The following is a 15,964-nucleotide window of genomic DNA, read 5'->3' as shown; positions in this document are numbered from 1 at the left end:
ATATCCGGACCACGAGGCCATCACGCAAGAACCTGCACAGGCGCCAGGGAGAAGTTCTCTCCAAGAACTACAGACGCCCCAGGACACCACGCCCGTGCAGGCGCTTAACCATATGGCTTATTGGGCCCTGTGGCTGCGAAGTCACCGGATTCTTCCATGGGTGCACAGGTCTTCAATTGTATAACTACATTCTTTGAGTCTTACAAGAGCAAATGCTTATAAAGCCTAATTTATATTTAAAGTCATCTCTGGCTTTACTGATAATCTTCTATGAGTGGCCTGGGGAAGCTTGTGGCCTGGGGAAGCTTGTGGCCTGGGGAAGCTTGTGACTGGGGGAAGCTTGTGACCTGGGGAAGCTTGTGGTTAAAGAAAGCTTGTGGCCTGGGGAAGCTTGTGGTCTGGGGAAGCTTGTGGTCTGGGGAAGCTTGTGGTCTGGGGAAGCTTGTGGTCTGGGGAAGCTTGTGGTCTGGGGAAGCTTGTGGTCTGGGGAAGCTTGTGGTCTGGGGAAGCTTGTGGTCTGGGGAAGCTTGTGGTCTGGGGAAGCTTGTGACTGAAGAAAGCTTATGGCTGGGGGAAGCTTGTGGCCTGGGGAGGCTTGTGGTCTGGGGAAGCTTGTGGCCTGGGGAAGCTTGTGGCTTGGGGAAGCTCGTGGCCTGGGGACGTTCGTGGCCTGGGGAGGCTTGTGGCCTGGGGAAGCTCGTGGCCTGGGGAAGCTTGTGGCCTGGGGAAGCTCGTGGCCTGGGGAGGCTTGTGGCCTTTCTGGAGCGCGCTCCATTACTGGCTTGCAAAGTTATTCTGGTGTGCGCTCCAACCCTGACTTGCAACCTCTTTCATTATCATTTCAGCCGTGCAGAGTTGTATAATGATAATGTCATATTCTTAACTTGCTGGCTCAATTCACAGGACAATCAATGACATGAATAAGATGGAAATGTGGGAAGCGGCTGGTCCAATTCCTAAGATGTTAGCTATAAATCCCATGAGACAAAGAAAAAGAAGTCCCAGCAAAGTAATTTCAAAGATAGATCTTGTGCACTGAAGCAATGTGGTCCTTGAAATGTATGACACCCTGTACATCCTCTGAACAAGAGGGGTGAGGGCATGGAAAACTATCATCTGAGGCCAAGTAGCGAAGATGGCAATCATGCATATGCCTTCTGAGGTCGAGAGAATGAGTAGTTCCTGGCCTTATAGGCCAATTGATCGTTTCCAAGGCAGAAGAGGCACTGGGTCGGTGGACAAATAAGAGGATATGTATCGCTGTTCATCAGATCAGGCTCCTCCTTTATTAGTCCACAAGCATTTTTCCTATAGGAAACCCCCTGAAGGTGACACAGAGAAGTCCAATCACTGGTAGCTTGTACCCGATGACTGTGATCATGCTTCTCATTGACACAGCTACCAAGAGACTGAAAGAGACTCTGTGCAAGGCGGGCTCGCTCAACAAAGGCAAACTGAACCTCACTGGCATCTTTTATCTTGAGATGATCAGCAACAGATAATCCCAAGAGCTGATGCTCTATCTCAATAGTATCAATTGTGGCAAAAAAGTGTTCCCGAGTTTCCTCTCGTGCCTGTCGCCTTAGGAGTCGTCTCTCGCTCTGAATGGTCTTCTCAAGGGCTCTATGTTGGGCATGGAGATCAGTTCCTTGTGCTTTTGACACAGACCCAGATTCTAGTTTCATAGCGCTGACTAGATCCTGCCTCTGCCGGTTGAGCTCCACTAGATAGGGATCCTGTTCAATGGCGGCTTTCTGCTCATCAGCCAGGTCTTTTGGAACTCTTGGGTCTTGAGTCAAGCTCATCATTCCCACAGCACGGATGACAGAGTCACGGGCTGGACATCCAAGATATGCAGATTGCACATCCCACTTTACCTTTTGGGAGATGTAGTAACGTTCAAAAATGTCGGCTCGAGAATGTCCTAACACCTGGTTCCGTTCAGCCGCCGTTGCAACGTCTATTCTTGATAATTAGCATTCAACAAATCGTATATATGGGCATCAACCCACCATCCACTGCATTTGCTGTGCCTCTCCTGATACAATAAGGGGTCAAAGGATCTTCAAGCCCGGCATTGCGCCCCAGCCGCTGCAGGTACTGATTGAACACATCGTATGGCAATGCACGGTCAGGGGAGACACGAATTCCCTGCGCGGTGCGGATGGTACGCCGAAATACTGGTACATCAAGTATATCAGGTTTCCATCTTAACTGCAAGCTGTTCCGGTAAGGAGGAACCGCAATCTGGAAAATATCATTGGAAGAGTTGATCCCCTGGGCCTCAAATGCCTGGTCTGCGAGAGCTAGCGCAAGAAAATGAGAAATTGCACACAGAGCCAAGTTGTCATCCCGCTCATGGAATATATATGTTGTCCTACAACCATGTTAGTGTCAAGCGATGCACATCATCCAAATCCAGGAAAAATGGTGCCTCACGGCTGTGACTTATTTCTCTTTCCTTTCATATACATCAAGGTAACCTCCATCACTAGGACATGGCGGTCTGGCTGTTCTGGATTGGGGATGACACGGAGTACCACATCCCTGTATCGCAGCGCATCATTAGAGCCTCGAGCACAACCACTCTCAATGAGAGCTCCTGGACGAGAGGAGGTATAGGCAGTCATTAACATCAGTAGTGGTAATTGGACCGTGTATCGCTCGTGTGGCACTGGAGATGTGTCCAAGCACCAGTGATAGTGAAGGATGGAGAGTAGATCTTCAACACTCATGGTAGGCTTGGATTTGACAGACAAGTCCAGGTTATACTCATCCGTCAATGGTCCCAAAATAAACTACAAGATAATAAAACCAGGTCAGAACATAGCCAACATGGTAAATTAATGCAGCTTACCTCGCTGATTTGCTCACCAACAATATCATCCAGTTTTTCACCAGTAACTTGCTTATAGAGCAGCCTGAGAAACTTCCACTCAACCCATATTGTGCTTTGTTTTCTGATATTAAACTCACTTAATCGCCAATCAATATATAATCGAAAATTTTCCGCAGTACATGCTGAGAGATAGGAGTAACTGGATACTCCCATAAAAGTACAATACCTAAAATGATGTTAGCTGAATAACATAGATTTTTGTTGCAAAACTCACCGGTCCCAGAAGCGCTGAACGCGGTTGATGGCCATGGTTGTAGCATAAGCATATTTCTTCCTTATGGTCAGAGATTTGGCAACCCTGGCAGCATCTCTCGAGTAGTAATCCTCTGGACGAAGAAGTGGAATCTTTTTCTCCCGATAATGTGATCTCTTTAAGTTGGCTGTGCGCTGGCAAGGTTGGATAGTCATCATATGCGCTTGAACAAAAGCTGGCAGCAAAAGAGTGAGTGATATGAGGTCAGAAGGAAAGAATTGCACCACAGCTTGAAGAGGACAGCTCAGGACAGCAGAGAGCCTGGAACTTATACGTCTGGGAAGAAGGGGCCCGCGGCCACGTTTAAGAACAGAAGCCAAAATGGACCCTCTGCCAAAACAGGAGCGCAGCCACGACCACCAAAAGTCGTGGCCTTTGACTTGAAAATCAAGGTGCTTGTGGGTGCAGGTATGGGTGACTGGCCTTCTAACTGGGCGCATGTTTGGCAGCTATACTGTAGTACATTTCCATCTTTCTCTTTTGGTCTTTTCGTGTTTCTGGCTTTCTGGCTTTCGTCGACTTTGGCGCAGCCGGAAAAATGTACTTTGCAATCGCTTATGTAATATTGCCCATGTCAGTGGATCAGCCGTGAAGGGGCGTCTCGCTGCTCTCACTAGCAAGCGAGCCATTAAGACCATTGGAAGAAATGTTGGGATTGATTGAGCTACCTAGTGCTCCTGAGGGCGAGGAGAGCTATGACGAGAATACAGGGCAGAGGATACCTACTGAGGCCACACATTTCCTCGCTATGGTGGGCGCTAATCCTAAAGAGGCTAGATCATTAGGATTAGGGGGAATCACGTGAATCCTGTCTTGAGACACCAGGCACAAGACAGAGAATCAGTTCAGACTGTCTTATGCTGCTTGCCATAGGTATTGCTCTGTCGTGTGTTTACTGGCTTGTGATAAACGTTGTCCATGAGTCAGCTGTCACAACTCTTGGCAAGAAACGAGACTATATCAGTCCTATGAATTTCTTCCCATTCAAATACTGATATCAGACTATTGCGCTATCTCATTGAGTGCGCGGCCTGGGACACTGGATACAAGCCATGCTTTGCATAATTTCCCAGGCAACTCAGGCTCCCTGGGGCTGTGAGAAATTCGTTCTTTGGACAGGGCCATGAATTCCACAGGAACTTCACCGATTCCGCAGGGCACAGGATACTACTGAGGCAGCATCCCAGCTGATGCCACAACGCCAATTCCACAGGGCAAATGATGCTTTTGAGGCAAGCCACTTGTTACCAGATTAGGGCCTTTCCTCTTAGGGCAAGCATGCCCTCAGGGCATCGCAGTCCATGAGGCTTTTTTTGCCCTAGAACCCTAAATGCACTGGGGCAGGCCACAATTTCAGCATCAAAGCTGACGTTGTCTCAGGGTGTTCCTGATCTTGCGGCATGAACATTCTTAGGGCGCCTTCTGGACTGTGGCAAGCCTCGCTTGAGCCACAAACTTCTTATTCCTCAAGGCAACCCAACGCCCCAGCACACGCAATCCCCCTGAGGCAACTCTTCGCCCCGGGGACACCGCCAAACCATCAATTTTCAATTGTCTCCCAAGGCAACTTGTCGCCCTAAGGGCAACCACTTATTTCTCAAAGCCAAGAATTCAATATTCCCCTGAGGGAGTCACATTTTCAGTTCAAGCTATAAAACTCAAGATTTCCCTGAGGCAGTCACATACTTCAGTTGAAGCTATAGACTTAAGATTCCCCTGAACCAAGCTCCTTGGGCAATTCAGGAGTACATGAGGAACAAGCCGAGCAGAGAAACCCAGGAATAGCTCAAGCTGAGCAATGAGTTCTTAATTGTACAAGGATGCATCACACCCCTCACAGCAGCAATGAAAGGGGTATTAAGCATATGCCAGGGATATGGTGACAATATGGTGAAAGGGGGCGTTGATGAGATGGCGGAGATGGCGATGTTTGCAGTGTTTGCTTTGCTTGCTAACGGCAGCATGGAGCGGGTACAAATGACTGGGCACAGCGCAACCAGAATGAGTCCTTTCTACGCAGATTATGGTTGGCAGCTGCTGGTTGCCTCGTTTCCTTCAAGCATCTGGTTCCAGTCGCACGCCCTCGCTGTTTGCATCTTCTGAACATCCATCCCCTGACGCCGTAGGATGGGCTAAACCAAAGAACGTTATTTGGAATGAGTGACATGCTTCTACCCTTTTATTCCACCTTATAGGAATCTAAACAATGTGGATGCGAATAGCCAAGGTTGCAAAAGGAGTTAACTCTCAGTCTCGTCAGCAATTCCCACAGTTCGCCTCGTTATCTTGCTCCAACAGGAAACTTTTGATCTTCTGTAACCCCTGTTTGTCCCCTTCAACCGTCCCCGCTATTTCCCTCTCGACCCAGCCTCGAGTGTATCCACCTCCGAAGTCAATAATCCATATATCATCGTTTGTATCAACAAGAACATTGGCAGGCTTCACATCACCCCAGATAACCCCAGCCAGATGTAAACGATCCAAGGAGGCTGCCAGTTGGTCTGCCCACTTCTGTCTTAAATTCATCGGCGGGTCGGCCCGCAACGCACATTCCAATGTCATGTACTGACAATCAATCCAAGACAGTAACATCCCAATACAATGGCAGCCTTCATCATCCAGGACCACACCACACAGACGAGGGATCTGCACCTCCATGTTGAGCAATTTTTCGATGCGCTTATAGCTTTGAAGCTCACAGAGAGCCCCTCTCTTCTCACCCGCGCCCCACTGCTTAAAGAAGCAGACTGTCTGCCCATCCACAAGTACTTTCTTTGGGGTTTCGAAGTATATATCTTTGGGTCAATCGACGCAGATCTGTATTTGCCGCGGATGAAATGAGGAGCATACTGTGCGGAGTTCATAACCATCCAGATTGAACCCCAATTGGCTTGCTGGTGCAGCTTTGTAATACAGGGAAGGAACAAGTGTGTTATTGATGGCCAAGAGTAAGTAGTGAAAAGTTTCTGGGTAAAGATAGTCATGAAGAGTGGGTACATGTGCTTCCTCCCAAGCTGGTTCTGTGTCTTGCAGTACTGGAAGAAATGGTTCTAGTGCCCAGTCCTGAAAATCATCAATTGTTAAATTGTCCAGATCACCATCCGCTTCAGTTTCAGCAAATTGAAGGTATTTTTCGAGAATGTCTGGAGAGTCATGGAAATAGTCTGGCGATAGAAAAATGTGGAAACATTTCCCTTTGCAACGCACGATCATCTTCAACTCCTTTTTGTTTGGGTCGAACCAACATTCCGCAACGGACAACAGTGGCCACGGACTCATGATGACGAGTGGTCCCGTTGGACAAAGAGAAATACAAGACACTGGACAAATCGAATGGGTAGTGCGGAGAGACTGAATGAGTGTAAGTATGACCAATTTCTGCCTTTAATCTGTAGGGAGAAACTGCCTGGGTGAAAGCGTAGAGGAGTGCTGCTGTGCTGTGATGCTATGGAAGGCGGAGTTGAGTCGGCCTCAGCGCTTCACCATCATGACGGATCAAAGTGGGGCCGGCCCAAGCGAAATTCTTGGCGACTGGCATTGACCACGGGCGGATCAACCCCACCCACTCTCGATCACGCTTGCCCGCTCATCAGAGCACTTGCATGAGCGCCTTGTCAGGGGCGATAGGTTGGGTCTAGGATGGAGGGGGATGAAAGGCGCGAAAATCCATGTAATTTCTTGATTTTGTGTCTCTTTTTTCTCTAATCTAACAATAGCATCAAATGGATGGTTGCGACGTTCAACAGTAACTATGCCTCGATACGCGCTGGAGTACTTTTCGCTTCGAGTCCTGCAGACCTATAATTTCTGTTAATAGTGGTTTACCTGTCTGATTTGGCGGTAACTGAAACTCGCAAAGTCTCACCTCTCTCGAACCGCCAGGGGGCGTTATATTTAGTGCTGCAGTTGTCATCTGCCTCCAGTCTACGTTGAACCTGATGAAGGCCTATAAATTGCTGCTTCGCGACCGAAAATGAATGGAGTGCAAAGACATACCCATTTTTACCTTACTATATCCAATCCTTGGAGATAACGCTGCTTTTTTTTCTCCGCAATGTGCTATAGATACTGTAAGCAGTATCGGTGCGGGCACAAAAAATGGGCGGCACCCTCAGTACTGCAAGTACGCCACTACCAGCAACATTACTGGTCGTCGATCGATGTGCAATGAAGGACGAACTACCGAGACAGTCGCGGACGCTGACCTCTGCGGGCAAGATGCGTGCTTCATCGAGGATCTCAAGCGCTCTGGTTGGACGTGTTGCCAGTGCGGTGAAAAGGAAAATAGGATAATTGAAAAGTATAGATTTTCAACAAGTAGGCCGAGGTCACTGGAGGACAGCAACGGAAAGGAATGAGAAATCAATATATCCGAGGGGCTTCAAGTATCCCCGCCTTGGTCGAAATGCATCGGGAGAAAGAAAGATATAAGGGTAATATATACCCTTTAAATAACTAGAAGGAAGAGGGGGCCTACGACGTAGAATTCCAGCTGCTAATGTAGCTTCGGAGTCCTGCAGCTTAGAATCAACCAGTATATCCCAGCCGCTGGGAATCATATTCCACCATTTTGTTCGGTAGTACTTTGGCTCATAGCCCGAGATATGTCGTGAGCCGCGTTCCGCTTTCTCGCAAAGTCGACATGCCATACATATCATAGAAAGTTCCCCGGATACTATCGTCGTTACCGATGGACATTTCGCCGCGCCCTGACATGCTGTTGCCAGTATCGGGCTCCAACCCCTGCCAGCGGAATATAAGCTCAGCATCAGGTAGCGGGCTCTTGGGACTCTTGACTAAGAGAAGTACGCCTTCACAAATACCTGTGTTAAACTTTCCCCGGATTTTATTATTGTCGAGGTCAGCATGAAGGCGAATGGATAAGGCGCGGGATTTCCTTGGCCATTCTTTGGAGGTTGCTTTACTTGAGATGTCGTATCTTCCAGTGACATGCAAAATATTCTGTCTGGGCTTCAACACTCGAAGTGTCTGACGACCCTGACCATGCTGCTAGTCTCCCCAGGGTATAACCATCCTTGGCTCTTGGTAGTTCGCGTGGATTTTCATCCGCCTCGACATGAGCGGGCGAGGGAAGATTGTTCCATTCGTTAATTATGCCTGCTAGAAAAGGGGAGATAAGACGAGGCCCAAAAACTGGCGAGCCAGAGGACTCGTAGATGCCACCAGGAAAACCCTCAAAACGCCAGCTGATTTCGTAACCATAAAACTTAATTTCGCCAACCGTCAACAGAGACTACAAAATATGGATGGTATTCGGCCGCGCCGCTTAAAGCTGTAGGTTTGATGGAGGCGAGTGGGCGCAGCGTTCGACGGGTAAAACTCCATTCGACAATCCCAGATCGAAAGAGCCCAAGAGTCTATCACAATCCCATGCCAGCATAAGTCTATAGGCTTCACCCCGAGATTCCGCATGGGACTCCTTCACTTTGTACGTTGCGAAGAATGTGTCATTGTGCACCGAATACGGTGACTTCCCATTCCTCACGAAGTCTAGCTAGCTTGGTGAAATTAGCCAGTGGGCTGGTCGCTGCTACCCGTCACTGACGCCGATGTTTCTCTCGTGATGGGTTGCGGTTCCGCGGCCGGGTCAGATGAGTTTTCGCGTTTTCTTTTCGCCATTGTGCGAGAAATTGAACTTTGTAACTCGAAGACTAGACTGATGTGGGGTTAGGTGGTCTGCATCAAATCCAAGGCCCCGTAGACTGTAGATGTGTGCGTGGTTGGAGAATTTGACCTTCCGTCGCGACGTCAAATCGCCAGCGCTACGTCTGGAGACGGCATCGCGTGTTGTGCGGTTCGGAGTGGCGCCTGACGCCCCCCCGCTACCACCGAGACGATGAATATATGGGCTATCATGCCACAGAGCTGGTGCTCTGCGGAGTTTTAACGGATTCTTACGGACTGCTCGGGGACAGTGTGTTTTCGTACGGTTCACCTCAGCTTGGGGTGATTTACAGGGAGACCCAACAACTTCGCTATAAACTCAATGCTTTCGCAGTATCGTGAACTTCTTCTCACCACGCGAGCCTAAAAGGGAGCTTCTCTAACTGGCCAACAACTTTGTAGACGAGTTAGTGGCTTGGCTAGGTGCTGGTGGTAAGCCATTTTTTTTGGAGAGCCGAGAGCGTTAACTCCATTTCTTCCTGTGCGCACCGTGTCACCGCGGCGGTGTTGGGGACTGGAACGCAGAAAGGAACATGCACCTGAAAGACCTGCGTTCTCCCTGTTCCCATCGATTATCGCGATGCATGACAATCCTGATGTACGGATAAAGTTGTACGGATAGATGAATGTTTTCTTAGCAGGCGGTGCAGGTGGGCGAAGCTGCAACCCGAGTCGTGATGTTTCATCTTCGCGGCGTCCCAATCCCCACAGGTGCAGGGACTGGGGAGTCGTCTTGACCGAAATGTCAGCTCTCGTTGGCTGGCGAATCTTGAAGCATGAGTGAACCAATGCCCTGCTGTTGGCTTTCGCGAGGGTGCTTCCCAACCCTTTTCCTCCAAACATACAGAGAAATGCGGAACGTTTTGACGATCGACATTTGTTTGCTATTCATGCACAGATCATGTTGCTTTGGATGAAATAAATCAAAAGAGTATTTAAAAAAAAAGAAAGAGAGAGAGAAATATCGCAGCGGCACTGCTGGACTTGTTGGGGGTTGGCAAGTTTACACTGATACATGAACACACGCTCGGAGAATATTCCCTTTGCGTCCTATGGAGCGATATTTATTCAATCTTTATTCAGAAGATTGAAATCCGCCCTTTTGTTTTCTCTTCCAGGCCGTGTTTCTTTTAATAGCGACTCGTGACAATTGTTTGTCGCTCACCCGATACCCACACCTCGAGGAGTGAGACATGACACACACTCTTTTGCGATACAAGGACCGATTATACCCTAGTGCTGTGCTGCTTCGTTCCCCTCTATTGCTTTTACCCCTGCGTTACATAGGGGGTTCATTCCACCTGTCGCCTTTCGGGTGTCCGCATGCAATAAGGAATTCGTTTCGGGGTCCCACGAACCCAAAGCTGTTACCTTTTTTCGGGGGCAGTCACTGTAATCCGTTGGCCATGACATTGTAACGCCTATCAAAATTTTTTGTGGAGTTTGCCTCAAAGACAACTATGCCTTGGTTAATCACGGTTTTGTGTTTATGGGGCCTCCTCCCCATACGGCCACTTATACCAGCCCTTATAATAATGGCAAATCCCTATGCCTCTTGGAAAAAGTGGAACGAGATCGGGGTTCTAGGTTCCCATGGCAAGGCGTTGACAAAACGAGAAGATAGCCCAACTGACGTTTGCAAGAGATGGTCGCAGCAAACTGCAATTGTCAACGGAACGCTGTATATCTATGGCGGAAGGTCTATCAGCCAGTCAAGCCAGAGTGACAACACTTGGAGTAAGTTTAGAACTTCACCCGGGTAACCTAGGTATCGATGATTAACATTAGATGGTAGATAATGACTTTCTCACTCTCGATCTTGAGAACGATTGGGATATTTCCTCGCCAAAATTGACGGGTTTGACGAAATCTTCAGGCCCTCCTGCTGTAGCCAACGCTTACCTCTGGAACTCTTATACTTCTCTCTTCCTTTACGGTGGAGAATTCTCGGACAACCCTCCGGCGGATCCCGTTGAATTTACTTTATGGGAGTATGATATATCTTCCGAAAAATGGACAGGGCATGAAAACCCAACAACATCCAAGGGCAAAAACTCGGATGACGGCGATAAACCTGTGCAGAGGTCAGCCGAAGGAGCTGGCATTACCGTTTCCGAACTCGGAAGAGGCTGGTATTTCGGCGGTCACTTGGATGGATACACGACCAAAGGATGGTCGCAGTCAGTTGCGAGGGTTTATTTAAAGTCGATGATCGAGTATACATTCCCTGGCTTTGGTAATAGCCAAGTCGAAATGGAAGGAAATAGCAAGGTTGCGGGGGCCGATGGAATTTGGCGAAATATTACCGAAGGTGGTCTCCAGGATTCCGCTGGATTCACGGAGCGGGCTGACGGTGTCCTTGTGTACGTACCTGGCTTCGGCGAAGAAGGCATAATAATAGGACTGGGTGGCGGCACAAATGCGACTTTCGTAAGTAGAATTCAGGCTGGCTATTTTACTGCATTGAATGAATTTCATATATTAACAGATGCGGCAAAATTAGACTTCTATGAACGTGATTGACATCTATGATATTGCAAACTCCACTTGGTATAAGCAAGCGACAAGTGGGAAACCTCCGGAGATCCGGGTCAACCCTTGCGCTGTGGCAGCCTCTGCGGCTGACGGTAGCAGCACGCAAGTATATCTTTACGGGGGGCAGAATCTCATACCATATGGCGAGCAAAAGCAATACGACGATATGTGGATCTTAACCATACCTAGTTTCACCTGGATCAAAGTCGATACAGACAATCAATCTGCCCCTCCTGCCAGAGCTGGACACACCTGCAATATCTGGAATTCCCAGATTTTGGTAGTAGGCGGGTATGTTGGAAAGGACTTAAGCTGCGACAGCCCTGGGATATATGTTTTTGATGCGTCAGAGTTAAGGTGGCAAACAAAGTACACTGCGTTGGAAGGCGGAAACGATCTGAACCAACAGGACTCGCAGAAAAATAGCAAGGGTGGCTTAAGCGGGAGCTATGGATATAAAGTTCCAGAGCTTGTTCAGTCCGTTATCGGTGGAGACAGCCAGGGAAGAGCGACTGTAACAACACCAGCTGTTCATGTCACTGAAGGACCGATAGCCACGGGAAAGCCGATGACCTATACCGTACCGGATTCGACCCCGACGGGTGGGCCAGGAAATAATACGCAATCGCCCAACAGTAGCGACGGCGGACTCAATGTCGCCGCCATCGCAGCAGGCGTGGTCGCTTGCTGCCTGGCCATTCTCGCAGCGTATCTGGGATTCTGCACATATGTGTACCGCAAGCAGCTCGCACTCTACAAACAACACGTTGCTGCCGCCCAGCGGTCATCGGATGGGAGTCGATACGGTGAAAAGCTGTCCTACCTCTGGCCCCGGGAAAACCTGAGCGTGAACGGGCCGTCAATAGGCGAGTCGAGCAGTGCCCTCACGATGACCCCCGCTGCTGCAGCTGCGCATGCATTTGCCGCAAGCCAGTATTCGCGGAGCGCACAACCTGGGTCAGCGAATAGCAGCGCGGATGATTTGCTCGCAGGACAGGAGCCGACATTCCTGGGAGTAATGCTTAACCCGAGAAGAAGTTTAAGGGTCATAAACAAAGACTGAGCCCCAATTTTTTCTTTCTTTTTCTTTTTCTTTTTCTTTTTCTTTTTTAATTTTTCAGTTGCATGACGACTTGCACGATTCGATGACTCCCGCCAATGGCCCTCTGGACCGTGAAGTTTGTTTGTCTTTGTTTCGATAGTACTTTGTTCGGCACGATGTACGGTAACTAGATGTTTCCAGCATAATTAACGTTAAGAGATGAGCAGATATGTTTAATATAACAGACCCTGGGTTCGAGGATTTATAAAATTTCCCGAATACCTAACACAATAAAAATTCCATCCAATTGAAAGCATTCCGCAAAAGACAGCGGAGAAAAAAACAAAGAGAATACAGAATAAAAAAAGAAATGATTTTCCGACACCGGGAATCGAACCCGGGGCTGCTGTGACCTGCTTGAGAGACAGCGATGTTACCTCTACACCATATCGGAGAAGTTATGGTTTTGAGATTAAAAAAAAAATACCTTGACATTTTAATTCTGTATTGCTCACGAGGAATATTCGAGACATACGGCGTGCCCTAGGTATTGTACACCGTTTAAGGAGTTTTCAGCCGGCAACTCCAGAGTACTCCCTTGCCGTTTTCTAATTAGATGGCCCGAAAGTTAACTAGCCATTTGTTCAGACTAGAGACCGAAGTAACATCCATGGAGTGAATTTAGGACTTCGGTTCTCAGCTCGACCCCTTTAGTCTCTTATCTACTTCTCTAGATTCAGATAAAACTCTTTCATATTCCCCAACTCTGATTCCGCCGGCAGGAATGATCATTAGCGCCTCAACGTACACCGATGAAGGCTTTTTTCTTCCGCCTCCTGACTTGAGTATCTCATTTTGAAGAACGAGGCTGGGCGCTGGCGACAGGGGCCTCACATAGCCGATAACGTTAATCCAGTTTCCGATGTCAATATCTGAATGGCTGAGAGACTCGAGAAGCAGGTTTACATCGACATCTATTCGAGCCCCCGGCGCTCGACGGGGCCCTTTTCTGTTCGGCGAGGATACACTGTCATTATGCTCAAGGGTGAGGATGCCCTTTGCAATTGTGTACTTCGATACACTTAGGGAAGAGTTAGCTGTCAATGTAGAAACCTGGTTTGTATGGGTTTATTCCGCTTTCACGTACCATCCTAGAAAGCGGACCTTTGAACCAACGGGGAGATTAGGTAGCTCGGAGAGGAAGACAAGTCGAGTTGGGAGCGGACCCGGGACGTCTTGGTTCATTCCGAGCCATGTACATAGCCATCAGGTCATAGTACCGTGAGAGCACTCGGAGGGCCGAAAGTTTGACCTTGCTCTCGTCGCTGCATCTGTTCCTCGCCCTGGATGCTGCTGGACGACGACCGGGTGGCGGCGCGATGACTAATATTTCACGTGATCACCTCCCTGCATCCCGATGTCATAAGCAATCGAGAATGGGAGGCTTCATGCTGGCGCTCACGCACGAGGCATCCGCATTGCCGCCTTCGCAACCGCAAAGTCAACAAGTCCGACCGTCTTTCAAGCGCTACGATACTCATCACCTCTATCAACCCTCGCTTGCTCTACTCTCCTATCCTCCTCTACTCTCATCCTTACTCCCGCGTTCTTCAAATATCCCGCCCCGCATCTACCCTAGTCCTACCTCGAAACTTTGAGAGACCGCCATAGGAGGCCACGAGCCTACGGGTTCCGCTATTCCCGAGGTCCTCTCTTCATATCGCTCTCGTGTACTCCCGAAATCTCTTATTCACTTTCCTTTCGCAGCTCCTACAGACCTAACAAGATGTGGTCGTGGTTTGGTGGTGCTTCGGCGCAGGCGAAGAAGGATGTGCCTAAAAAGGCCATTCTGGAGCTACGGCAGCAGCTAGAAATGCTGCAGAAAAGAGAGAAGTACTTAGAAGCTCAGATGGCAGAGCAAGATGCTCTTGCTAGGAAATATGTCACTTCAAATAAGAATGGTATGAACCTGTTTTTGCCCTTTTGCAGCTTGGTGGAACATAAATTTATACGGCTCGCTTTTACCGATGGCTGGTGGATTCAGTTGGGAGGGATTTGCTATGCTGTGATGCTAACTCTCAAACTTCTGTCTATATAGCTGCCAAAGCGGCCTTACGAAGGAAAAAAGGCCACGAACGGTACCTTGAACAAACTACAGCCCAAATTATCCAAATGGAACACCACATATACTCCATCGAATCCGCAAATCTTAATCAAGAGACTTTTAATGCAATGAAAAATGCAGGTGCTGCAATGAAACATATTAATAAAGGGCTTACAATCGAAAATGTTGATGCAGTAATGTACGCAGCCTCTTAGACTTCAAACTACGTATTCGATCGATATCTTTTGCTAATAAAATTCTAGGGATGATGTACGCGAACAACATGCAATATCCGAAGAAATCGCAAACGTAATCTCGAGTGCTCCCATGGGCGATACAGTTGACGAATCAGAACTGGAGATAGAGCTTGATGGCCTGGAACAAGAAGCCATCGATGAGCGGATGCTTAGGACGGGAACTGTTCCTGTTGGAGATAGGCTTGATTCTCTACCCGTTGCGGCAAATGGAGAGCGTAAGTTTTCAGAATCCCCCGGCGCCACCTTAGAATGGTGCTAATATGCCTCCAAGTCAAAGGCAAGACCAAAGCACAGATCGAAGAAGAGGACGAAGAGGCTGAACTTGAGAAATTGAAAGCTGAAATGGCTATGTAAGGAAGACTATTGTGAAATTGGTCCTCTTCGCATTTTGTATCACCGCCTTGGATTTTGGTGGATTAGTTCTCTCGTCTAATTACCCTGAGAGCTTAGCTGGAAACCTCGCAGCGCCATCTTTTGACCTATATACCTTACCTTTCTCGTATATTCCGACTCCCCGCGACTTCTTTTGTCGTATGACCCATGATATATATTTCGCTTCCCTGATCTTCGGTGCATGCTTTCCACGCCTCCGTTATGCAGTCATGATTTGCTCTTCGTCCATGGTGTATGGAGTAGCTCTGAGATTGTCTCTATCCTCCGGTTTCCTAGAAGTCCAATTTCCCTTTTGCCAATGCATGAACAAACTTTGTCTTCCGCTAGGCTTTCAAAGCTCATAAATAACGCCCCGTGGGTAACTAGACTCAGACTATATGTAAAGAAACATAAACCAACCCGATTGAGAATCGAATGAAACCACTGTGTGGCAAAGTAGAAATGTTAACAGCATACCCAATAATTGCATGAGAGGTGGGGATTGAAAGTTTCTGCACCTAAACTGCTAGTTACTCCTGTACTCCACAATTCTTAAGGCTTGCCATCGTTTGGAGTCGAGGTGTTTTTAAACTGGGCAAACTTCAATGCTGGAGCTATGGCGCCCGGGAAAAAGGGAAAAAGAAAAAGGAGCAGGCCAAGCGGCCTGGAAGAGAGATCAATTACATGTGGATTTGGTATTCGGAATCTCATGCGGCCATGATCATAGCCCTGCGCTACTATATGAAGGGAAAGGGAGGTAGAAGACAAAAATCAAAAGTAAAAATATATGAAATGAATATGAAAAAGACGTGACAGA

The 15,964-nt window shown here is 48.2% G+C and overlaps 5 protein-coding genes and 1 non-coding gene across 6 annotated transcripts; 2 read left to right on the top strand and 4 right to left on the bottom strand.

The window, feature by feature from the left end:
- Window positions 1–1,142: 1,142 nt before the first annotated feature.
- D8B26_003427 (uncharacterized protein) lies at window positions 1,143–3,148 on the bottom strand (the record flags this gene model as incomplete). The annotated part of the gene is made up of 5 exons (XM_066124147.1): window positions 1,143–1,960; window positions 2,013–2,377; window positions 2,440–2,798; window positions 2,858–3,065; window positions 3,114–3,148. The coding sequence occupies 5 exons, from the start codon at window positions 3,146–3,148 to the stop codon at window positions 1,143–1,145; spliced, it is 1,785 nt and encodes a 594-aa protein (XP_065980225.1).
- A 2,260-nt stretch (window positions 3,149–5,408) lies between these two features.
- D8B26_003426 (uncharacterized protein) lies at window positions 5,409–5,810 on the bottom strand (the record flags this gene model as incomplete). Its single annotated transcript, XM_066124146.1, has 1 exon — window positions 5,409–5,810. The coding sequence occupies one exon, from the start codon at window positions 5,808–5,810 to the stop codon at window positions 5,409–5,411; it is 402 nt and encodes a 133-aa protein (XP_065980224.1).
- Window positions 5,811–10,372: 4,562 nt separating this feature from the next.
- Window positions 10,373–12,435, top strand: D8B26_003425 (uncharacterized protein; the record flags this gene model as incomplete). Its single annotated transcript, XM_003068325.2, has 3 exons — window positions 10,373–10,574; window positions 10,633–11,267; window positions 11,341–12,435. 3 exons carry the CDS (start codon window positions 10,373–10,375, stop codon window positions 12,433–12,435), a joined length of 1,932 nt encoding a protein of 643 aa, XP_003068371.2.
- Window positions 12,436–12,790: 355 nt separating this feature from the next.
- On the bottom strand, window positions 12,791–12,868 carry D8B26_003424. The gene has a single exon. It is a non-coding gene; the product is annotated as a tRNA-Glu (tRNA).
- Window positions 12,869–12,922: 54 nt separating this feature from the next.
- D8B26_003423 (uncharacterized protein) lies at window positions 12,923–13,743 on the bottom strand. The gene is made up of 2 exons (XM_066124145.1): window positions 13,562–13,743; window positions 12,923–13,495 (listed from the first exon to the last, which is right to left on the bottom strand). The coding sequence occupies exons 1-2, from the start codon at window positions 13,657–13,659 to the stop codon at window positions 13,111–13,113; spliced, it is 483 nt and encodes a 160-aa protein (XP_065980223.1). The 5' UTR covers window positions 13,660–13,743; the 3' UTR covers window positions 12,923–13,110.
- A 131-nt stretch (window positions 13,744–13,874) lies between these two features.
- SNF7 (ESCRT-III subunit protein snf7) lies at window positions 13,875–15,492 on the top strand. Its single transcript, XM_003068326.2, has 4 exons — window positions 13,875–14,375; window positions 14,513–14,717; window positions 14,782–14,990; window positions 15,047–15,492. Exons 1-4 carry the CDS (start codon window positions 14,201–14,203, stop codon window positions 15,127–15,129), a joined length of 672 nt encoding a protein of 223 aa, XP_003068372.1. The 5' UTR covers window positions 13,875–14,200; the 3' UTR covers window positions 15,130–15,492.
- The last annotated feature ends 472 nt before the right edge of the window (window positions 15,493–15,964 follow it).

The sequence above is a fragment of the Coccidioides posadasii genome, chromosome 2, assembly GCF_018416015.2.
Source record: "Coccidioides posadasii str. Silveira chromosome 2, complete sequence".
Classification (NCBI taxonomy): domain Eukaryota; kingdom Fungi; phylum Ascomycota; class Eurotiomycetes; order Onygenales; family Onygenaceae; genus Coccidioides; species Coccidioides posadasii.
The sequence above is the reverse complement of the archived record's forward strand: the minus strand, read 5'-3'. Positions and strand labels throughout refer to the sequence as shown.

Coding starts and splice junctions, on each gene's coding strand:
- SNF7 (XM_003068326.2), top strand. CDS start 14,201: ATGTGGTCGTGGTTTGGTGGTGCTTCGGCGCAGGCGAAGAAGGATGTG. Junction 14,376..14,512: donor TGTCACTTCAAATAAGAATG/GTATGAACCTGT, acceptor CTGTCTATATAG/CTGCCAAAGCGGCCTTACGA. Junction 14,718..14,781: donor GAAAATGTTGATGCAGTAAT/GTACGCAGCCTC, acceptor ATAAAATTCTAG/GGATGATGTACGCGAACAAC.
- D8B26_003423 (XM_066124145.1), bottom strand. CDS start 13,659: ATGAACCAAGACGTCCCGGGTCCGCTCCCAACTCGACTTGTCTTCCTC. Junction 13,496..13,561: donor AAGGTCCGCTTTCTAGGATG/GTACGTGAAAGC, acceptor CTCTTCCCTAAG/TGTATCGAAGTACACAATTG.